This window comes from Cuculus canorus, chromosome Z (genome assembly GCF_017976375.1).
Source record: "Cuculus canorus isolate bCucCan1 chromosome Z, bCucCan1.pri, whole genome shotgun sequence".
Classification (NCBI taxonomy): Eukaryota; Metazoa; Chordata; class Aves; order Cuculiformes; family Cuculidae; genus Cuculus; species Cuculus canorus.
Window position 1 is genome coordinate 75123617 of NC_071441.1, and position 24484 is coordinate 75148100.

General features: G+C 44.8%; 1 protein-coding gene across 6 annotated transcripts in view; it reads left to right on the top strand.

The window, feature by feature from the left end:
* Positions 1-4746: 4746 nt before the first annotated feature.
* KATNAL2 (katanin catalytic subunit A1 like 2) overlaps positions 4747-24484 on the top strand; it is a 41028-nt gene continuing 21290 nt past the window's right edge. For 3 of the 6 annotated variants that reach the window (XM_054053535.1, XM_054053537.1, XM_054053539.1), the window contains exons 1-9: positions 4779-4909; positions 4961-5068; positions 14656-14726; positions 16584-16750; positions 18506-18548; positions 18962-19085; positions 19834-19929; positions 20445-20543; positions 21321-21398. In XM_054053535.1, coding sequence (XP_053909510.1) covers positions 5018-5068; positions 14656-14726; positions 16584-16750; positions 18506-18548; positions 18962-19085; positions 19834-19929; positions 20445-20543; positions 21321-21398 — 729 coding nt within the window. In that variant the 5' untranslated portion in view covers positions 4779-4909; positions 4961-5017. Of the gene's footprint in view, positions 4910-4960; positions 5069-5730; positions 5819-14655; positions 14727-16583; positions 16751-18505; positions 18549-18961; positions 19086-19833; positions 19930-20444; positions 20544-21320; positions 21399-24484 lie in introns of those variants that run through there. The other 3 variants (XM_054053536.1, XM_054053540.1, XM_054053538.1) reach the window with 3 other exon arrangements.

Consider the following 24484-nt stretch of genomic DNA (forward strand, 5'->3'; position numbering starts at 1 on the left):
ACCTGCCCTTTGTCAAAGCAAATACAGGGTACTCTCACCAGATGGGATACCACTGCAGCAGTGGGGTTTTATTCACCAAAGGGCTCTAATTATCATAAGAAGGGAGCCCATAGGTGCTTAGCATCTGACCCCCTAAATTGCGTCAGAAAACAACCAAATACAGCTTGCTTTCAGGAACCTGTGTGGTGCTACAGGAAAGCTGAGGAGGGACTTTTTTATCAGGGAGTGCAGGAATAGAACAAGTGGGAATGGTTTTGAGCTGGAAGAGGGAACATTTAGATAACTATGAGAAAAAAAATATTTTCCTGTGAGAGTGGTGAGGCACTGCCAGAGGTTTCCCAGGGCAGCTGTAGATGCCCCCCTCCCTGGAAGTGTTCAAGGCCAGGCTGGATGGGGCTTGGAGCAACCTGATTCATTGGGAGGTGTCCCTGCCCATGGCAGGGGTTTGGAAGTGGATGATCTTTAAAGTCGCTTCCAACCCAAACTATTCTGTGATTCCATGATTCAGCCTTCTCTGGTAAAGTGTCTGTGCACAGTTGTGTCTATGCACGCCCCGACTCTTCCCGAGGCTATGTTGCCTACTGAAATAGGGACATTTGACCACCTAAGTAAACTGTCCCTGCTTTGCCACAAACACAATGAAGACAGTAAAGAAACCAAACAAAACAAAACCCCAACCCATTCTACAGCTGCCCCTAGCATTGCATCAGTGATATTCCCTGGCATTATACCTCAACAAATTTCTGTGCTGCTTACAGGCAATGGAGTGTGAGTTACAGGCAGTGATAGGACAGAGGGGTAAGTGGGCTGAGAGGTAGATTTCTCTGTGTGATGCATTTAAAGAAAAGGACTTTATGAGGCCAGCCTGAGACTTCTCCAATCTCTTTTCTATGTCATAGCCATTTATTTTTTAATTTAGCACTAGACAAAGTGAGTGGCAGAAATGCAATGGAGTGGTGCTCAGTGGCCACACTCCTCTTGTGACAGGTCTAGAGCTGTCAAAGCACAGAGGCTCACAGCCCCTTTAATTGCCCTGCTGCCCATTAAAATCTGATTGCAATACAAAGTGTTCTGAGTTGGATGTTTACCCTATTTATTGGAAAGACATCATTCACATGGGTGCTTTGTACCTGTCCTTTCTGTGCAGGTAATTGACAAAGCTGATCCTGGATGGGATGTGATCATCTGCCTACTATGTTGAGACATACAGTGAAGTAACTTAAGTTATATCCAAATGCAGTGATGCCAGACTGATTCGGTACAGTAATACTTAGCAGAAAACATGCAAATTAGAAACCTAATTTATCCTTCTTTTTTTTTCATGTTCTTATCAGTTTTGATGGTGAAAAATTATTTTGTTTGCCTATCCTAACATAGCAGGGCGATACGCTTTTATTTTGGTTACAGGCACAGCAGGGAAATATTTCAGTGTTTGCTATAAAGTTGTTTACCTGACCATTATTGTTTTTATTAAGTGATATCTGTAGAATGCAAGGCCATGAAAACAAGTGCCCTAACAAGGCTTTTCTGTCAGCTGTTGAAGTGCTTGAGAACACCATGATCCTGCCAGCCAGCACTGTTCAGATGGGATTTCACAGTCCTGAACAGAGTCTCCCACACTACCAGCGTGCGTTTGCCTTCAAGGACAGCTTGGAAGATTTGTTCACAAACATATGGTGAAAATAACCTTCAAGTTTGTGTTCTAAGGGTTGAAGACTCTCTCTTTATCCATCAAAGCAGCCGCAAACCGCATACTAAGATACCACTACCCCTTTAAGAGACGTGTTAAGAAAAGTCTCACAGTTAAGCAAAGGCAAGAAGCCAGGCTACTCCCTCAACAGCAATGATATGCTCCTGGGAACTTAATTGGGATGGCTTGAATCATGTTTTCAACTATAGGAACTTCCCTTTCACAGCCATAAAACAGAAGTGCCCGATAATGAAAACTAAACACATTACCTACTGTACTACCACATGGAGGCCACAAAACTAAACGTGAAGTCTAGGAGCTGAGGACCTAAGTTGGATGCAGGAACATTAATCTCATCCACTTTGAAAAATTCGTGTTTTATGGGACAAATTTAATAGAAATTATATGTATTAAATTACATGCCTAACAGGACAAGGGTACGTTTGTAGAGTGAATACCTGAGCAGTTAACCCATGCTGGAGTCATGTTTTTGGTTAGGACATCGTTGAGATGGGACACAGGGAAAGAAGAGGTTTCCAATAAGAGTTTCCAATAAGAATTCCTTTGAGGTACTTGGCAAAGGAAGCTTGAGGGAACAGAAAGCCTGTGTTGGCATAGACTGGGTAGGGAAGGTGTAAGAAAGAGGCTGGGAAAACATTCCTGAGTTGGAACAGGGTTAGTCCAAAAGGATAAGGCCTTTAGACTATTGATGGTTATGCTGAGGAGACAGCATTTGGAGGATGGTTTGGATGCCTGGACAACGCAGTTCTGAGGATGAGATACTAATCAAACATAACATGGCATGGATATGAAGAGTCTGGTAGTTGCCCCGTCCAGGAACAGCTGGTGGAACTGAGAAGCTTTCAGTGGGCAGGACCTGGGCATAGCCTGCACCTGGGAAGCACTCAGGTACCACAGGACAGGATGTTGCCAGAGGATTTTTTCCTTGCTTCTGTCCTGCTTTTTGTGCTCTTGCAGCAGTCACCAAGCAAGCTTTTGCATGCTGTAACTTCCCCTTCATGTATTTTCAGAGAGTCTGTCTCTTTTTAACGTTCTCCTCCAGCTGCAGTAAAGCCAAACACCATCTGACAGGCACAACTAACCTTACCAGTAGTTCACACCATGAACCCAGGAGACTGAGGCAATCAGGCAGCTGAGTTTAATAACGTCTTCTCCATCTTAAGCCCCACCCCCCCAATCATATTTCTCCCTAATGTCTAACCTAAATCTTCCCCCTTCCAATTTAAAAACAATCCCCCTCATCCTGTCACTCCATGCCCTTGTAAAAAGTCCCTCCCTGGGTTTCCTGGAGCCCCTTCAGGTACTGGAAGCTGCTCTAAGGTCACTCTGGAGCTTTCTCTTCTCTGGGCTGAACAACCCCAACTTTCTCAGCCTGTCTTCATAGCAGAGGTGCTCCAGCCCTCGGATCATCTTTGTAGCCTCCTCTGGACCCGTCTCAACAGCTCCGTATCATTTTGTTGGGGATTCTAGAACCGAACACAGGACTCCAGGTGGGGTGTCATGAAAGTGGAGCAGAGGGGCAGAATCTCCTCCCTTGCCATGCTGACCACGCTGCTTTGGACGCAGCTCAGGATATGGTTTAGCTTTCTAGGCTGTGATAAACAACTTTATAGCAAACCCTTAATTAGTTCCCTGCTGTGCTTTTAAACAAAAATATAGGTGTATTACCCTGGTGTGTTAGGATAGGCATCTGAAACAACTTAACTTCTATTTCATCATCAAATCTGATTTGAATATATGAAATAAAGAAGGATAAATTAGGTTTCTAATTTGCATGTTTTCTGCTAAGCATTACTGTACTGACTCAGTCTGGCATCACTGCATTTGGATATAACTTATGTTACTTCACTGTATGTCTCAACATAGTAGGCAGATGATCACATCCCATCCAGGATCAGCTTTGTCAATTACCTGCACAGAAAGGACAGGTACAAAGCACCCACGTGAATGATGTCTTTCCAATAAATAGGGTAAACATCCAACTCAGAACACCTTGTCTTGCAATCAGATTTTAATGGGCAGCAGGGCAATTAGAGGGGCTGTGAGCCTCAGTGCTTTGAGTGTGAGGTGGAGCAGTTGGCTGGGTTGGGACAGGGATGCTGAGCTGAGGGTTTGGGGCATCCCAGCCTACCTAAAAACAAACTAAATCAAAACAAACCATCCCTGCCCACTGTGAAACACATCCTGCTCTCCCCAACACGCAAGCCGCACCTGGGGAGAAGCGGAGGGCAGCCTGCCCCTTGCATCAGGGGGAGTGTGCTTGGAGAAAAGGGTAGCAAGCAGGGAGACAGGAGATCCTCCCCGCTCTACTCCACTCTCATGACACCCCACCTGCAGTCATGCATCCAGTTCTGGAGTCCTCAACATAAGGACGACATGGAACTGTCGGAACAGGTCCAGACAAGTGCCTCTGGACCTCTCACATGAGGACATGCTCAAGAAGAGTTGGGGTTGATCACCCTGGAGAAGATAAGCCTCTGGGAAGACCTTAAAGTAGCCCTCCAGTACTGAAAGGGTCTTCAGGAAAGCTGGGGAGGGGCTTTTTACAATGGCATGTAGTGACAGGAGGAAGGGAAGGGCTTTAAATTGAAAGAGGGGAGATTTAGATTAGATATTAGGAAGAAATTCTTCACTACGAGGGTGGGAGGCCCTGGCCCAGGCTGCCCAGAGCAGTGGTGGCTGCCCCATCCCTGGAGGGGTTCAAGGCCAGGTTGGATGGGGCTTGGAGCCCCTAATCCAGTGGGAGGTGTCCCTGCCCGTGGCAGGGGGGTTGGAGCTGAATGGGCGTTAAGTTCCTTTCCAACACAAACCATTCTGTGATTATACGATTCTAATCTACCATCCTGTGTTTCTATGTTTCTGTCCTACGATTCAACGACTCTAATCTACGATTCCACTCTGCGATACCACGACTCCATGACCACGGCTTTAATTAAGCGCCCCTCCTCCCCACCCTCATTGACCTACTCATTAACTCTCCTCCCCTGATTGGCCAGTTCATCGGACAACCCTCCTCCCCCCGGCGCTTCATTGGCTTCAGGGGCTGCACCCGCTGCAGCTTCCGGAGCTGCAACCTTCTCCGCTGCAACTGCCCCGGCTGAAACCTTCACCGGTGCAGCTGCCCCGGGTTGCGGCTGCTGTGCTGCGGCATTCTGAGCCGCAGCTGCTGTGCTGCAGCTGCAAAGCTGCAACTGCAAAGCTGCAGCATCCCGAGCCGCAGCATCCCTGGCTGCAGCTGCAGCATCCTTGGCTGCATCCCCCCGAGCTGCATCCCCCCTGGCAGCCTCCCCCAATCCCGCTGCAGCCATGGAGCTGCCGTACTCGGCGCTGCGGGCCGTCCACCACGCGCGGGAGGCGGTAAGAGCGGCAGCGCGGGACATGGCGGCGGCGGCGGCCGCGTTGCCATGGAAACGGCTCCGGGGCGCAGGCGCTGTCATGGCCGGGAGGGGGGGGCTGGAGGGGTGGTGATGGCGGGCCTGGCTTTCCCCGAGGGGACGGCCGATCACAGACCCTCTTTCTCTTTTCTCCCCCCCATCTCCACCCCGTTCTCTCCCCCGGCTCTCTTCCCCCTCTTTTTCCCCTTCCTCAGCTATGTTTTCCTAGAATAACAGAATGGTGTGGGTTGGAAGGGACCACGAAGGTCATCACAGCAAGAATCCACTGTGATACTTCTGCAGAAGGGATACTGTTCCCATTTGAAGAACTAGATCTGAACAGAGCCACATGTTTCGTCCACCAAAGGAAAGACCAGAACTGGTTGTCCAGGGAAGCAGTGGCTGTCCCATCCCTGGAGGTGTTCAAGGCCAGGTTGGATGGGGCTTGGAGCACCTGATCCAGTGGGAGGTGTCCCTGCCCATGGCAGGGGGTGCGACTGGATGATCTTTAGGGTCCCTTCCAACCCCAAACATTCTATGATTCTATGAATATTCACTTTCCAGTTCTGTATTAGACACCATTTCTTCAAGTGGGAACCAGATTATTTCTTAAACTATTCTAAATTATACAATATTTCTTACCAGGACAGTTTTTTCTGAATTGCCCCTCCATTTGCTGACAGTGGTGGATGCTGAGATGTTGAAAAAGTTGCGTTCTATGGCAACAGCCTTTGTAAGCAAAGATTTTTCCAGTACGTACAAACAACAGCGTTGAAAAAATTAATTAATTCCCCGAAGAAATACAATCCAAATGTTTGGATAATTCCCCCTGCCCTACTATTAATGAGGTAAAAATGCTAAAATAGAAAAAAAGGTCATAGAATCACAGAATGGTTTGGGTTGGAAGGTAGCTCTAAAGATTCCACCTGTTCCAAACCTGTGCAGTGAGCGGAGACATCTTCAATTCGGTCAGATGTGTCAGAGCCCCATTGAAGCTGACCTGGAATGTTGGTCATTCACCGTATCTCTGGGCAACCTGTGCCAGTGTTTCACTGCCCTCAGTGTAAATAATTTCTTTTTCATATTTAGTCTGAGTCTCCCCTCTTTTTGTTTAAAACCATCATCCCCTGTCCTATCATTGAAGGCCTTGCTAGAAAGTTTTTCCCTGTCTTTCTTTTAACCTTCTTTAAGTGTGGAAAGGCTGCAATAAGGTCGTCTCAGAGCCTTCTCCAAGATGAACAACCCCAACTCTCTCAGCCTCTCTTCGCAGGGAAGGTGTTACAGTCCTTTCATCATTTTGATGGCATCCTCTGGGCCTGCTCCAAAAGGTCCGTGTCCTTCCCATGCTTAGAGCTCCGAAGCTGGACACAGGACTCCAGGTGGGGTCTCACCAGAGGGAAGTAGGGGGGCAGAATCCCCTCCCTCACCGAGCTGGTCCCACTTCTTTAGATGCAGCCCAGGACACGGTTTGTTTCTGGGCTGTGAGCACACATTGCTGGCTCATGTCCAGCTTCTCATCCACCAGCACCCCGAGTTAAGTCAGGGCTTACAGTCCCCGTATGCCTCCATCCCACGGGTGGGTCGAGCTCCAGGAAGCCCACAAGCAGCAGGATTTTGCTGAATTTCTGTTATTTTGCTTCCATCTGCTGGTCAAATTCAACTTGAGTAAGACGAGGGCTGCGCTGCAGGACTGCCTTTCCCACAGAGGTGTTGGATGATGTGTATGCATGCAGAAATCCCTGTGCAAATCCTGAGTAGGACAGGATTGCTCCCCCTTTGTGGGAGGAGGGTGTCTGAGACTTAGTTTTAGGTTGTGTCAGCCTCTTAGATTAATAGATTTTATATGTACCTAATAATGGGAGCCTTTAGGTTGGTCCTGTTTGGAGCCCTAAAGTGGATTGAGATGCCAGCCACTGAGAATGGTTCCCTAAGGTGTGGTATTGTAGTGGTGTTAATGTGAAGAAGGAAGACGGGAGAACTTAAATGAGTCTAGTTTTGAACCTCACTGATGGGGACTTGGGTGGCCCTGGTCCCAAAGATTGCTTTGACTACTAAATGCAAAAATATTTGAGCAGCCTGATCTAGTGGAAAGTGTCCCTGCCTGTAACAAAGGAGGTGGAACTGAATGAGCTTTAAGGTCCCTCCCAACCCAAACCACTCTATGATTTGTGGGAGCACGATGGAGAGGTCAAGGACTCCTGCCCCTTGAGCTGTACCATAGGGTTTGGGGTCAGTTTGCTTTGTAAGCCGAGTTCTCCATGGCCTTTTGCAGGTTGAATGTGAAGGTTAGAGTTTATATTTTAGGTACAGAGCAGAGGGAGGTGTTCCTGTTCTGCAGTGAGGCAGAAGTTTGTTTAAGCTGGTCGAGGTTTTTGTTTTATTCTTGTTCTAAGGTTCCTGACCTCTCCAGAGGAAGACATGATATTTAATTTCTGTTTCCTGAATTCTAGCGTTCCAATGCAGGATCTAAAAGTTAGGCTGCTACATCTCTTATTTGTAGCACTAAATAATTACTGGAATTCCTGGTTCCCTGGCTCTGTCCTAACCTACATTGCATTTTTTCCATTAATCCCTTCTACAGAATGGAGATCATTATTTGCTACCCATATAGGGAGAAGTGTTTAAAAAATAAATTCCTAGCTAAATACAAATTTTTTTTTGCATTCCGACTCTAGAGGTGATCACAGCTACCCAGTGTAGTCGTACATTCAAAGAAATTTGGTTTGTGAAGCATTTCACTGGTTTTTGATTGTTAAATATTTCCTATTTGTTCTGTAAACCTCTGTTGAAAAGTAATATTATTGTAAACTGAAGTAGAACTTTGCAGATTCATACAAATGAGAGGGAGACTTAATGCTTATTAATTAATTTGTGAATTCATCATCCTTAATTTGTATTGCTTAATAGTTCACCGTACTTTGTGTCCATTCATTTTGGTGTATTTGTAACACATATCGCTTCAAATTAGTGACATCTTAGCAGTGTAATGCCTCTACTTCAATAATGTTCCTGTTAAAAGTGGGAGACCTCACCTGGAGTACTGTGTTCAGTTTTGGAGTCATCAGCACAGGAAAGACATGGAAAGCGAGTCCAGAGGAGGCCATGAAGATGATCCAAGGACTGGAGCACCTCCTGTGGAAGGGCAGGCTGAGAGGGTTGTTCAGATTGGAGAGGCTCCAGAGAGACCACAGAGCAGCTTCCAGTACCTGAAGAGGCTCCAGGAAAGCTGGAGTGGGGCTTTTTATGAGGGATTGCAGGGATAGGATGTGGGGGAATGGTTTCAAGCTGAAAGAGGGAAGATTGAGATGAGATCTTAGGAAGAAATGTTCTCCTGTGAGGGTGGTAAGGCCCTGGCACAGGTTGCCCAGAGAAGCCCCATCCCTGAGAATGTTCAAGGACAGGTTGGATGGGGCTTAGAGCAGCATGGTCCCATGGGAGGTTTCCCTGCCCATGGCAGGGGATTGGAACGGGGTGATTTTTGAGGTCTCTTACAGCACAAACCATTCCATGGTTCTGTGGGTTCTAGAGGTCTGTGAGTGGCCCGTAACATCAGAGCATGAATTAGTGAAAGAAGGCCTGTAGCTATATCTCAGTGGGGGTAGAAATTGAAAAGTTTCTGGTTTCAGTGCACCAAACTCAACTTGTAAATTGTGTTTAGATTTTAAATGTAACGCCTCTCGAATGCAACCTAGTCTTAACACAGGGACAGCTGTAGCTTCTGTGGTAAACTTACGTCTTTAATCATGAAAGCGGTTTGTAATCCTTCTTTAGAAACTTTGCCAACTCAATTGTTTGCAGCAGGCTTGTATAATTTGGAAGAGAGTAAAGAAGCGCCTTTTCTTTGTGCTGGAAAGTTCTATTCAATGGCAGCCAAGTTGTACGTTGTTTAAAACTCACTATTTCCCTTCCCTGCTTGTGTTTCTCAAAACATACTGACACTAAGCCAAACAATAATGGAACATCAGCCTTCTAAAAAGCCTGGCAAGCAAGAGTAACATGAAAAGGGTTAGGGGAGAGGGAGAAGTGTGGAGGTAGAGGGTGGTGGAGGGAGAAAACTGGGCCAGTCCATCATCCTTCAGCTACTCTTTCTGCCCTGGCCCGTGGTGCCAGTTTGATCTTGAGGAACTCCACGCTTGACAGCTGCGTGTATCATGATAAGGTCTTTCGTGTGATTGCAGAGCTAACCGCATGCCTCTTGCCTGAATTCCTGATCACAGACTCCTCCGAACTCGTTGACTGCCTCAGCTGGGTGTATGATAGAAGGGTACAAAATCACAGCGGAGTTTTTATTTCCAAGCCTCCCAGACCATGACTTACCGTTCTCTCTTCATTCTGCCAAATAGCTTAATGCTGAAATGTAGGGTCAAACAATAATGAAACATTCGAGAGCTGAATTAATCTTTTGGTAGGCCCATTAATTTGATAGTAATGCATGAGAGACTCCGTTGCTTTATTATGTAAATGCATTTTAGTAAAAGGTATGGAAATGACTAAAAGATAGATTGCATTTAAAGATGCACAACTCTACCAGAGTTTAATTTTAAATGGCTGCAAAGAAAGGAATGTGTACCACTCTTTTGTTAAGCTAGAAATAAATAAAATACTCTGTAAGTGCTGGAGCTAATTAGTTAAGTGCTCAACTATTTAGTTTTTAAAACAAGATCACGCTTAAATGCCTTAAGCTTTTATTAATTGCATGGACACCAAAATCCCCGATAGTAATTGAAAATTTAATTACATGCATTTTTTTGTTCTTTTAAGAATGGAAGCTTATTAAACTTTGAACACTTAAACATCTATTGAAATACCAGTGGCTATAAACAACATGCAATTCTAAATACTAATTAAACAGGAAGGCTAAATCACTGTAAAGCTAAACTGAATTTTAAGTAAATTCGCCCTCGTAAGTGCTCCTATTTTTTTCACGCCATCTAAGATTTACCATTTCTTCTCTAAATACAGCAGAAGCCCTGGGCAGCATTAGTGTCTGTACGGTGGCAGACACCTTGTTTGCAGAGGGGTCAGACCCTGGGGAATAAACAGGAGTTCAGGAAAGGAGACCAGGGTTGGCAAGGAGCTGTTTAAGTGGAGAGTTAAAGCTATTGCCAGCACTCAGGCACAGAGACTCATTTGCCTCTTGGAAAGGGTTCATTGTAGGATAGGACTGGTATAAGGGAGGGAGTCATGGCTTTGTGGGGCTGGTCAGGAAAGCAGTGGTCTGTGCACAACTGATTTTACTATGCACTACTGACAAGCCTGAGAGATGGAGCTGTGTGAGCCTCATGAGGTTCAACAAGGCCAGGTGCAAGGTCCTGCACATGGATCAGGGCAATCCGTGCTTTCAGAATAGGTTGGGGTACAACCTGGTTGAGAGCAGTCCTGCGGAGAAGGATGTGGGGCACTGGGAGGTGAGAAGCTCGATATGAGACAGTGCTTACAGCCCAGAAACCAACAGTGTCCTGGGCTGCATTGAAAGCAGCCTGGCCAGCAAGGCAGAGGGGGCAGATTCTGCCCCTCTATTCCTCTCTTGTGAGACCCCACCTGGATGATTGTGTCCAGTTCTAGAATCCCCAGTGTAAGAAGGATGTAGAAGTCCTGGAACAGGTCCGGGGAGCTGGATCACCTACAGAGGTGATCCAACGGCTGGAGCACTTCCGCTACAAAGACAGGCTGAGAGAGTTGGGGTTGTTCAGCCTGGAGAAGAGAAGGCTCTGGGGAGACCTTAGAGCAGCTTCCAGTACCTGAAGGGGCTCCAGGAAAGCTGAGGAGGGACTGTTTACAAGGGCAGGATGAGGGGGAATAGCATTAAACCCGAAGAGGGAAGATTTAGATCAGACATTACAAAATAAATTCTTCACACTGAGGATGGGGAGTCACTGGCCCAGGTTGCTCAGAGAAGCTGCGGATGCCCCATCTCTGGAGGTGTTCAAGGCCAGGTTGGATGGGGCTTTGAGCAACCTGATCCAGTGGGAGGTGTCCCTGCCCGTGGCCTGGGGTTGGAACTGGGTGATATTTAAGGTCCCTTCCAGCCCAAAACATTGTATGTTTCTGTGATTCTATGACATGTTGAAAGGTCCTTAACTTTTCTTTCTTTTATGGAAAGTTCACAGAACTGGGACCAAAGATACTGATACCTCTGTTCTGGTTTTCAAATCCAATCTAATGCATGTCTTTTTGAGTTGATGATTAATGGCTTAATTATGTTTCTTTGGACAGATGCCTTGACGTCTCAGAATTTACCATTGCTATTTGCATTCTTTTTAACACAAGATAAAGACAGAATTAACTTCTCCGTCTAAGCTGTCTTCTGGTTTTAAATTAGGGGTCTTTGTGAATGTATAGTTTCACTTTCTGTTCTGCTTGTTCAGCACAAGAAGAAGGCTATCTCTGTGTTAAGGTTGAAGTGGGTTGCTCATACGCAGACACAGTGCTGTCCTGTACTGCCCAAAGTGAGTCCCTGCCTGGAGATGCCGCCCATCACTGTATCGCTCTTTATACTAGAACTCAAAATGCCTCTAGGAGTAACAGAAGTAACTTGGTGGGGTTAACAGCAGCAGAAAGCACACCAGAATACAAACCCTTCCCAGACATGGGCTGTAAGCCCTGTCAGTTTATCAGGCAGATGGGTTCTACTCTCATCAGGGTGTTGCTGCAAATACTCAAACATGAAATGCTTGATGTGTTTGTCTTCTGTGGCAACTGTGTCATGTTTCTTTATTTAATTATTCAGAGGTAGCTGTGATCTTGCCTTTTGATTTGTGGGCAAACATAACAGTTAATTCTTCTCAGTATAGAATAGCAGGAGCTGTTGCATTTAGAAGAGTGTGCGACTCTCGGCCAGCAATGACTCCAGCTTCCTCTTGTACCTCAACCCTGTTTCCGAAGTTTCAGATAATCCAGGAGAAATGGTAAAAGGTCCACAATTAAAAATCTATTTTCCAAACACCAGCATCTCAAAACAATTAGAAGAAAAAGATGCTTTCAGCCCAGGGACGTCAGTATTTTCTCTTTGCTCCTAAGTTCTCAGAATTGGTTTGTTTCTTTTTGCAGCTCCTCTCAGTAACTGATCTGCTTCATTCGAGAATTAGAGATTTACCAAGCATTTACCCAGCCGTCTTCCATCTTAAACTGGTCTAGAAAACTCATCTTTGTACCACCACTGAAAGGCAAACAGTGGTGTAACTTCCTGACGAACTTATAAACACGACTGTGTAACTTCTTCAAGACAATGGAAAGTGTAAAGGCTGGAAGCAGGGCATGGGTTCTTCCTTTTCCCCCGGCCACTTTGATTAATAGAACTGATTCATTGGAAAAGACTTTGACATTATTGAGTCCAACTGTACCTGCCCGCTACTAAATCAGATCCCTGAGCACCTCGCCTACCTGGCTTTTAAACCCCTCCAGGGATGGGGACTCCACCACCTCTCGGGGCAGCCTCTGCCAGTGCCTGAGAACCCTTTCAATGAAGGAATTTTTCCTGATGTCTAATCTGAAACTGCCCTGCTGCTTTCCTCTAGAAAACTGCAATAAAGATTTCACCAATCTTTTCATCGATCTGTGAAATACAAATAACAGTTTTGCCCACAAGAAAGGTTAATAAAAGCACATCCCATCCCTTTCCAAGTTGTGTCACTAGATGGCCCCATGTCTGAAGCAGACATCCCAGAAAACACCTTGTGCCTGTTCTACCTCATTCTTTTTACAGGTTGGCAAACTTACGGAGGGGTATTCGTTTTAAAATAAAGCAGTAGCGAATTGTACTGTCTGAAGGTGCAGATCAGCAGCAGGGTGCTGTGTGATGCACGCTGCGATGTACCGAGCAGAGGGAGCAGAGAGCCATCACCTGGCAAAGGGAATGCTCCTTTGCTTGTAGGAATAACTGAACCTTCAGTATCTGCGGTTTCTCACAGAACCGTAAGGTTGCAAAAGGCTTCTAGGATCATCCAGTCCAACTATCAGCCCAGCCCCACTGTGCTGACTAAACCAGGTCCCAAAGTGCCAGGGCTGCACACTTCTTGTACACCTCCAGGGGTGAAGACTGCACCACTCTCCCGTGCAGCTTCTTCCAATGCTTCACCTCTCTTTCGGTGAAGGAATTTTTTTCTTAATATGCACTCTAAATCTCCCCTGGCACAAGTTGAGGCCATTTCCTCTCATCCTATGGCTTGTTAATTGGGAGAAGAGACCAGCACTCACCTCACCACAACCTCGTTTTAGGGAGCTGCAGAGAGCGATGAGGTCGCCTTTTAGCCTCCTTTTCTCCAGGGTAAACAGCCCCAGATCCGTCAGCCACTCCCATAATCCCTGGACTTCAGCCCCTTCCCCAGCTCCATTCCCTTCTGCAAACATGCTCCAGCTCCTCAATGTCTTTCTTGTATTGAGGGGCCCAAAACTGAGCCCAGGATTCGAGGTGGGGCTTCACCAGTGCCGAGTCCAGGGACACGATTTCTTCCCTGGTCCCACTGGCCACACCATGGCTGATCCAAGCCAGGATGCTGTTGACCTTTTTGGCTAAAAGAGAGAGGAAATAGTTTTATTTGCCTAGATGTGTATTTAGCTGTATCCGCTTTTCCCATGGTTCAAGCTTCAAATCCCTATGAGGCAGACCAGAGTTGATATGCTGATTTCTAGAGCTTTCCTTGCCGCAACTTCTGTTGTGACCCTAAAATCTTGGAGTTTCTCTGCTGGAACTCAGCATGTGTTGTTTGTTTAATCACAAGACTTTGTTCCAGTATCTGATGAGATTTCTGTTGCCAACGCCCCTTTTGCTATACTCAATATTGCACTGTGTGCTCCTCCAGCTTCACTGAGTGATGGCAAAGATGTTTTCTGCTGCCTTTTTTTTATCACTGAACCATTTGTGAATGACTTTGGGTTCTCCAGTGTGTGTAAAGAAATCCATGGGGATGATTCCATATTGAAATATATGCATGTTGGGACCTGACTTTGATCACTCCTGTGTTAGAATTAGACTAGTCTGTTGCTTTCACGAACTACTAATTCTTGAGGTAGTCTCTATTTCACTTGTGTTTACGTACCAAGGTCCATGAATTGTGAGGAGCCAACAATATACCGCTGGTCTTCGTAGTGTGGTTATGCAGATATCCCACACCTTTCCTACACCCTCCCTCCACCCTTCTCCAAGCACTCAGAAAATAGGTTTCTAGTTTACAGAGAGAGGGCGACAGACATGCTGGAGCACAAGATTTCTTTGTACAGTCCTTGGAGGTGCTGTGCATGAGGTCTGCAAGAGTCCTACCCTGAAATTCACAGCAGCCAAAACATGTTGGCAATCCATAATGATCGTAAGGGAATAGTAAGTTATTTTTTCAACATCAAAGTAATTTTCTCTTCTCTGGGAAAAGGTTTCTACCCCTGCAGTAGCCCTGATAATGTGTAAGAAAAATCACATTGAAAACCACTTTACTTCTGTTTATTAACAGTGAGTTGTTTTACAGTTCTTACATGCTGCTGTCTTAATTTGTTTGTTTCCACAGGCTACATTTAGATGCTGTTTACAGCAATAAAGAGAATATTACATTTGATCTAGAGTTCTGTCTTAATTCACAGGATGAGATGCGAACAGAAGCTCGTCGAAAAAACCTCCTCATTCTAATTTTGCATTATTTAATGGAGGAAGGGTATGTTTTTAAAATAATAGTGCTCTGAATTTGTGGGTTTTGTGAGTCTGACCTTCTGTAGTGTGTCCTTTTGTCTCTTTTTGGGTGGATGGACAGCATGACTCTGGTTTGATGTAAGAAATAGTTAAACTTATGTTACCTATCTTGGCAGTTTCCTTTAGTAAATTGTTTCAGTTTCTGGAATCAAAATATCTTATTTAATTTATATAATTAAGTAGGTCTCCTGGGGAACTGATAGATGTGATTGCCAAGCCACTCTCCATGATATTTGGAAAGTCATGGCAATCAGAAGTCGTCCCTGATAACTGGAAGAAGGGTAACGTTGTGCCCATCTTTAAAAAAGGTAGAAAAGACGGCCCTGAGAACTACCGACTGGTCAGCCTCACCTCTGTGCCCGGGAAGATCATGGAACAGATCCTCCTAGAAGCTGTGCTAAAGCACATGGAGGGCAGGGAGGTGATTAATGGCAGTCAGCATGGCTTCACCAGGGGCAAGTCCTGTCTGACCAACTTGATGGCTTTCTATGGTGGGGTAACCACAGCAGTGGACAGGGGTAAACCAACGGATGTGATCTATCTAAACTTCTGTAAAGCCTTTGACACAACATATTTCACTCTAAATTGTAGATATGGATTTGATGGGTGGGCTGTTTGGTGGATAAGGAATTGTTGGATGGTCGTATTCAGAGAGTAGTGGTCGATGGCTCAAAGTCCAGATGGAGATCCATGACAAGTGGTGTCCGTCAGGGGTTCGTACTGGGACCGGTGCTGTTTAATATCTTCATCAATGATATTGGCAGCGAGATTGAGTGCACCCTCAGCAAGTTTGCAGATGACACCAAGCTGAGTGGTGTAGTTGCCACACCAGAAGGATGGGATGTCATCCAGAGGGACCTGAACAGGCTGGGGAAGTGAAGCTGTGAGAACCTCATGAGGTTCAACAAGACCAAGTGTAAGGTCCTACACCTGGGTCAGGGCTCAACACAGAATGGGGGATGATGTGATTGAGAGCAGCCCTGAAGAGAATCGTGCTGATCGCTGAGAAGCTCAACATGAGCTGGCAATGTGTGCTTGCAGCCTGGAAGGCCAACCGTGTCCTGGGCTGCATCAAAAGAAGCGTGGCCAGCAGATTGAGGGGGGTTATTCTGCCTCTCTATTCCTCTCTTGTGAGACCTCATCTGGAGTCCCCTGTCCAGTTCTGGAATCCTCAACGTAAGAATAAGATGGAGCTGTTGGAACAGGTCCAGAGGAGGTCACAAAGATGATCCAAAGGCTGGAGCACCTCCCATCGGAGGACAGGCTGAGGGAGTTGAGCCTGTTTAACTTGGAGAGGAAAAGGCTCCAGGGAGACCTTAGAGCAGCTTTCTGTAGCATAAGGGGCTACAGGAAAGAAAAGAAAGGAAATGGCTTTAAATTGGAAGTGGAAGATTTAGATTGAACATTAGGAAGAAATTCTTCAGGCTGAGAGTGGTGAGGCACCAGCACAGGTTGTCTGGGGAAGCGGTGGCTGCCCCATCCCTGGAGGTGTCCAAAGCCAGGTTGGATGGGGCTTGGAGCCCCTGATCCAGTGGGAGGAGTCCGTGCCCATGGCAGGGAGTGTGGAACTGGATGATATTTAAGGTCCCTTCTAACCCAAACCATTCTATGATTCTATGAATTTACAAATACTTTACATGGATGAGCAAAGGGCTTTTGAATCGAGTTTATGCTTTTATAATGAATAGAGTTGTGGGCAAGTTAAAAATACCATGTAGTTACTGATGCCATTGTGTGCTTTTACTCTGGAAAATCAGAATAAGATAATAAGTCTCAGGTTTTTGATCTTTTTTTGCTCTTTGTGTCTTTTTTTAATTACCAGGTATGTGGATGCTGCAAATGCTTTGGAACAAGAGACGAAATTAAATTTACGAGGCTTTGAAGTTTGTGACAACATTGATCTTGAGACAATTTTGATGGAATATGAAAGCTATTACTTTGTAAAATTCCAAAAGTATCCTAAAATTACCAAAAAGTTCCTGGACACTGGTATGTGGCCATTTTTCATTTCTCATAGCCTAAAATTTGTATGATCATGTGATATAATCACTTTCCTTCTAATGTACATCAGTGTTTGATCTTTGAACTCTCTGACAGTTACAGAACTGTAGTTCTAGCACATAGTACAGAATAATTGAGACAGGGTTTTGAGCCCTTCTGCTCTTCCTTCTCTCTTCATGCAGATGAACAAAAAAAGTGATGTTTTTCTGTCTTCGAAAAACTACTTCGGTATTTAAAAATGCCACATGAGTGCAAAGCATTTTAGCATAAATATATTCCCTTTCTTCTTAGAATGGAAAACACTAAGTCTGTTCTCTTTTGGATTTAATTTCTAAATTAAAATAAACCACTTAAATGAAATACGATAGCTTAGCTCATCCAAGCTAGTGCTTAGAACTTTATCATCACTGCTAGTCTCATTAACATTTTGTACATTTTCGTATACTAAACAAATAATAGGTTTATTTTCTCCAAAGAACTTAAATTCTGAGGGTAAACGTTTGATACAGAATAAGGCAAACTGGAATATGAGCATTTCATTGTGACCCTGGGAGCCTGAGTGCTTTTGTGCTTGAAGACAGCATGTAACTTAGAGGCACCATAAGAACAACTGTGTAAAAATCAGTTAGTAAGAGCTTGGAGGGTACAAAAGACACTAGAATTTCTACCTGTTTGTCTTGTAAGAAATATATAATCATCAGAGAAGGGGGTGATGGGCCAGGGAATATCTCTGAGCAGCAACTTTGAAATCACAGGTAATCTCACCTACCTGCATAGGTAAAAGTATTTTGAATGGTACTAAATCCACTAGTCACCATTACATTCCCAGTGATGTAGAAGATTAGTACTAGCTGGACACAAGCCGCATCTGCATGAAAAAGAGATTTACAGCCAGAACCTGTTGATTTGTGTTAATGCAAAGAGGAGCAGTCCTGCAGGACAAAACCAAAGGGATTTCATAGAATCATAGAACTGCTTGGTTGGAAAAGACCTTTGAGATTGTTGAGTCCAACCGTACCTGTCCACTACTAAACCAGATCTCTGAGCACCTAATCTGCCCATCTTTAAACCCCTCCAGGGATGGGGACTCCACCACTGTCCTGGGCAGCCTCTGCCAGGGCCTGAGAACCCTTTTGGTGAAGGAATTTTTCCTGATGTCCAATTTGAGCCTACCCTGGTACAACTTGATGCCGTTTCCTCTCATCCTATCACCTGTCACTTGGGAGAAGAGACCAACACCCACCTCATCACAGCCACCTTTCAGGCAGTTGTAGACGGTGATAAGGTCTCTCCTCAGCCTCCTTTTCTCCAGGCTAAAGCAACCCCAGGTCTCTCAGCCACTCCTTGTAACCCTTCTTCTCCAGCCCCTTCCCCAGCTCCGTTCCCCTTCTCTGGATGCGCTCCAGCCCCTCAATGTCCTCCTTGCAGTGAGGGGCCCAAAACTGGACACAGGATTCGAGGTGACAGTGTTTTTAAAACGTAAGCTAAGAAACCAAAGATTGAGAGTGACCCTAAAATTTAACAAGCCTGAAGCCAAACTGCTCTCTCCAATATCAGCTTGTCTTCAAAGCAGTTTTGCAAGCTTCTATTGATTGTAACCATGCTCTTCCTGATTATGCATTTTTGTGTCAAAGGTTGTTAATGTGCGCTCGAAAAACATTTTTGAAGGAGAATGAAAATATCAAATTGCCCTTTTTTATGGATCGTTAATTATTTTCCATTTTATTATTAATTTCGCTACAGCAGAAAATAAACAACAGCTGAGAACAGGAGTAAGACCAAGAAGGTAAGAGAAATGTGTGGGGATTTTTCTGGGCAGAAAATTTTCCTATAATTGTAATTTGTAGTGTGGTTAAAATAATGTTGTGATACCATAGGAATAGTGAAGTCTAGAATCACACTGCTGCCTGTGTGGTGCTTTTCTCCCCATCTATTAGAGGAAACTAAAGACTTATTTCCCAAATGGAGACACAGACAATTCACAAAGTTTCTAGAGTGTGGATAAGATAAGGTGGTGTGTTGGAAAGCTGTAGGCATTGAACTTCATTGCGATTGAAGCTGATGCCTTAACTTCACTGGAGGCAAAGTTTGCTCTGAACTGCTTTGCTTGAAAACAATACCTTTTAATCTTTTTAGTATTTTGAAGGAGAAAAGAAGCTGTGACTGCCTTTCAAGATATTATTTGTTTTTGAATTCCAGGACAGCAAGCTTTTCGCAGACTCTCCCAAAGCTCAAACATCAGACAGTGCAACGACCATTGTCAAAAACTTCACCCGGGAGTACAACAGAACTGAAATCATCCACCAAGGAGAGCCCCAAACAGGTTTAAAGGAGTTTTATCTTGGCAGTATTACAGTTGAAATTAATGTGGTTTTATTTTGAGAGGTTGTTGATAGCAGGAGGCTATTGACACAATTAATAATCGTGTATCAGATGGATTTTACTAATTATGTAGTTTAAGGTTTATAGATACAAGGCTTCAGGAGAATATGCTTTCTATCTGTGAGTAGGGGAGCAAATCACAGGGAGATTAGAGGAAAAGGAGCCATACAATCCAACCTATACTGAAAACAAACAGTGTTTTCCCATTAATACCAGTAGATTCATCCTTTAGTGCCTGTGCTGAGCTCTTCTCTCTGGTGACCAATGAAGGACCTGAGAGAAAGGCAGAAGATGTGCCAGGGGAGGGTTAGGTTGGGTATTGGGAGAAGGTTCTTCAATCAGAGGGTGGTGGAGCACTGGAACAGCTCCCCAAGGAAGCAGCACCAAGCCTGACAATATTCCAGATGCATTTGGCCAACCCCTTCAGACACACAGTGTGGATGTTGGTATGTCCTATGCAGGGACAGGAGTTGGACTTGATGATCATTGTAGGTCCCTTCCATTTCAGAGCATTCTATGATTCTAAGTCTAAACATGCAATGACAAATACAAGATTGCTGCTGCACTTCTGTGTAATGATACAGCTGATCTGGGCATGTATGAAGAGGTGGGATGGTACCTGGAATAGAATGAGATCTGCAGCTCATCTACTTGGCATCACATCTGTTTTAATATTAATTTTTCTTTAGAAAAGTGATGGTGCAGTTCCTCTGGAGAAGCCTGACTTCGGCTTAAGCATCTCAGCAATCAACAAAACTGGAGGAGACAGCGCTCACCCAAGGAGGGTTAGTGGAAACCTAGTGTGTGATTTGTGATAGACATGTGTATGTAGAAAAAAACACATGAAAGTCTTTCACAAATACCAAGTTGTGACCCTTTTGTGTCTAATTTTGTGTGAAATGTTTCTGCATAATTAGCTGAAGCATCAGTTTTATCATTCAGGCAATAGTTGTTTGCATTGGAGGTTCTACTTGCATTAAGTAATTTTTCAGACATTGTTAAGGAGGAAAAATATTTCTATTTTTGAAAATTTGTCATAATAGTTAAAATGAAAGATAAAATTCAAATTCCTGAATGAGATGGTGGGAGTCTCTGCAGTTAAATTGTTGCACTGACTGAGATGTGCGTTCTTTTCCCATTGCTGCCACAGATTCTGTGGTCAGTTTTTGCAATATTTAGGACTGTAAGTACAGTAAAGAAACTCATTGCTGTGAGGGCAAGCAAAACCTGTCACAATGCAGTTTTAATAGCAGTTTTAACATTGTGGTAAGACCTGTCACAACATTATTTTCTCCTTTAGAGCCAAATAGTTGACTTCCATGGGACAATCCAGGATGCTGTCAAAATATCATCAAATGGAATAGCCTTGAATAGCCTTAATTATGATCCAGATCCATCAGTAAGTGTTTCTGTTTGTTTTTCCATGAAATGAATATGAACATCAGTTTTATGTAACCATGACCAAAATAAAATAACTGCAACAATATTGTCTTTATTCCTGAGCGCTTAAAAGAAGGGCTTAGGTTTCTGAGTGGTGTATTTCCATCTTGAAAGGACAGTCTTACTTGATTCTGGTCTAATTTATTATTAAGAGTTGTTTACTCTTTGAACATGAAAACAGGTAACAGCTGCAAATGATAGAATCACAGAAGTACAGAATGGTTTGGGTTGGAAGTAAAATATTTGCTGAAACCCACAGAACTTCTGAGAGTGAAATTCTTGTTCCTTTGAATTCAGTATTCACCTGAGGCAAGAACAGCGTTCAGATGGTCAAGAGAAAGTTTTGGTGATCACTGCTTGGCAGAAGCCATCGTTTAAGCAGTGCCAGTCTGCCTGGCAACTACTACACTTGAAGAGACTTTCCGAACAGAGAATGTGACAATGCAGTGACCCGTAGTTGCACTTTTCACTTGTCTTAATCTGTGCAGGGTGTGTTTAGGAACACGTGTAGTAAGAGAGCTGCTCGGTTCAATTTTATTTCAGGATTAGGCTGTGTCAGATAAAGACACATTTACTGTAAATGTGGCTTACTTAAAAATCTTTATTGTTATCCATATTTTTGCGGCTTTGAAAGTTGATATTGTTATGATGTATCAGCACTTTTGAAACTATTTCATAGTTCATCTATTTAAAAATAGTTGAAGTCTGACAAGAATGTATATTTGTTCTTTTTTAGGAACGATTATTGAAACCCCTTAGTTCTTTTATCGGAATGAGTGGCGAGATGAGAGAACTTGCAACAGTTGTAAGCAAAGTAAGATTGTACCTCTGTTTTTGTTGTATAGAGATCTTGGTTATCTTTGTCATCTGAGAATGCTGTTTGTTTTCTCTTTCCTGTCACCAATAGTGCTTATTCTTGAATATGCAAGCTATTTTTCTTATCATGCAATCCTAACATTTTTTTATGTGTAGCTATGTTTTTTTCTGATACACAATGGGAGGAAGTAATTAAGACCATTCTTTTGTAATGGAGAGTATGTAATCTAATCATGCTGTGCCCATGGGACTGTTTCAGCTTTTCCCTTTGTTTTTATTGCTACAGAAAATGTACAATACTTCACTGGAAAGAGAGACTTAAATATATTAGCTAATACCAACTATTATCTAATGTGCTATCTAACTGTGAGCAAATGGTGGGAAAAGCCTTGATTCAGCTCTGCAAGTGCAGTTTCCATTCAAGGGCTGTGTTCAGTGTGTATGATGTGCCAGCATGATGACTATATCCCGATTCTGAGTGTATCTATAAGACACCATGTACCACATTGATTACAGACAGATATTCCCACATTCTTTTCAATACTGGTCCTGTGCCTTGCACTGTAGAATCATAGAATTGTTAAGGGTGGAAAAGACCATCAAGTTCAACTGTAAGTCCAATGCCATCATGCCTAATAAACCATGTGCTGAAGCACTATGTCTACATGTTCGTTGAACCCCTCCAGGAATGGTGACTCCACCACCTCCCTGGGCAGCCACTTCTAATGCTTCACCGCTCTTTTAGTGAAGAAGAGTTTCATAATATCCAATCTAAACCTCTGCTGGTGCAACTTGAGGCCATTTCCTCGTCCTGTCACTTGTTACTTGGTTGAAGAGTCCAGCACCCACCTCACCACAACCTCCTTTCAGGGAGTTGTAGAGAGCAATAAGCCTCCTCTTCTCCAAGCTAAACAATCCCACTTTCCTCAGCCGCTCCTCATAAGAGTTGTGCTCCAGACCCCTCACCAGCCTCGCTGCTCTTCTTTGGATGCGCTCCAGCAGCTCAATATCTCTCTTGTACTAAGGGGCTCACAACTGCCTGCACGAGCTGGACTCATAGAATCGAATCATAGAATCATAGAATCACCGGGTTGGAAAAGACCTCCGAGATCATCGTGTCCAGCCACACCTATTTCATGTTCTCCAGCTGGAGGCCGGTCACAAGTGGTGTCGCCCAGGGCTCAGTACTGGGTCCAGTCCTGTTCAATGTCTTTATCAATGACCTGGATGAAGGCATTGAGTGCGCCCTTAGCAAGTTTGCAGACGACACTGAGCTGGGAGAAAGTGTCGATCTCTGGAGGGTAGGGAGGCTCTGCAGAGGGGTCTGGACAGGCTGGACTGCTGGGCTGAGACTAATGGCATGAGGTTCAACAAGGCCAAATGCCGGGTCCTGCACTTGGGCCACAACAACCCTGTGCAGTGCTACAGACTGGGGGAAGAGTGGCTGGAAAGCTGCCTGGAGGAGAAGGACCTGGGGTTGCCAATTGACAACAGCTGAACATGAGCCATCAGTGGTCCAGGTGGCCAAGAAGGCCAATGGCATCTTGGCTTGGATCAGAAAAGACGTGGCCAGCAGGGCCAGGGAGGGGATTGTGCCCCTGAACTCGGCACTGGGGAGGCCACACCTTGAGTACTGTGTTCAGTTCTGGGCCCCTCACCACAAGAAGGATGTGGAGGCTCTGGAGCGTGTCCAGAGAAGAGCAACGAAGCTGGTGAGGGGGCTGGAGAACAAGTCTGATGAGGAGCGTCTGAGAGAGCTGGGGTTGTTTAGCCTGGAGAAGAGGAGGCTGAGGGGAGACCTTATTGCTCTCCACAACTACCTGAAAGGAGGTTGTAGAGAGGAGGGAGCTGGGCTGTTCTCCCAAGTGACGGAGGACAGGACAAGGAGGGATGGCGTCAAGCAGTGCCAGGGGAAGTTCAGATTGGAGATCAGGAAAAAAATTTTCACGGAAAGGGTCATCAGGCACTGGCAGAGGCTGCCCAGGGAGATGGCAGGGCCACCATCCCTGGAAGTATTCAGAAGACAGGTAGATGAGGTGCTCAGGGACATGGTTTAGTGGAACCTAGGGATGGTTGGACTCGATGATCTAAGAGGTCTTTTCCAACCTGGTGATTCTGTGATTCTATGGTCTGCCACTAAACCGTATCTTTAAGTACCTCATCTATCCATCTTTTAAACACCTCCAGGGATGGTGACTCTGCCACCTCCCTGGGCAGCCTCTGCCAGTGCCTGATGACCCTTCCAGTGAAAAATTTTTTCCTCATATCCAACCTGAATCTCCCCTGGTGCAGCTTGAGGCCATTTCCCCTTGTCCTGACACCTGTCTATTGGGAGAAGAGACTAACACCCGCCTCTTTACAACCTCCTTTCAGGTAGTTGTGGAGAGCAATAAATTCTCCCCTCAGCCTCCTCTTCTCCAGGCTAAACGACCCCAAGTCCCTCAGCGGCTCCTCGTAAGACTTGTTCTCCAGCTCCTTCACCAGACTCTCTACCTTTTCTGTCTTGGTGCAGTTGAGACACTGCTTTTACCATAGGTAGTAAAAACACATTCACAGTGCCCTTCCCTCAACCCATCCCAGGAGCCACATGAGCAGCATCAGTAACACACTGTATCCTAAGGCAGATTGGGATTCTTCCAAAACACTTTGCCACCTGGAGCAAAGCATTCCCACCACCATTTCATTTCACTCATGGGTGGAGGTGCAGTTCAGCAAGTGACCCCTGAGCTGCTGGGGATCAGTCTGCCTGCAAAGCGGTTAAATGCTTTGCATGCATCACCTCCCAAACCCTGCCAGGCACTTGTCCAAAAGGCTTCACAGTGTTGCAGTATTTGATGGTGTTGTAACTCCTTATTGATATAACCATCAGAAATCATTGTTTTCACATACTTAAAATCACCTTAGGAGACTTTTGCTGACTGATTTTTGTAGCTGTACATGGCCCCCTATTCTCGATCTGCCAGTTCTACCTTTGCAGCTTAGTAGAACTGATGCCTAAGAAATTTCCAACCTTAAAGTAAGAAACTTCTCATTCATTTCAATTCCTATGTGGTTTTTAATTAATGGTGAACCTTCAAAATAGTG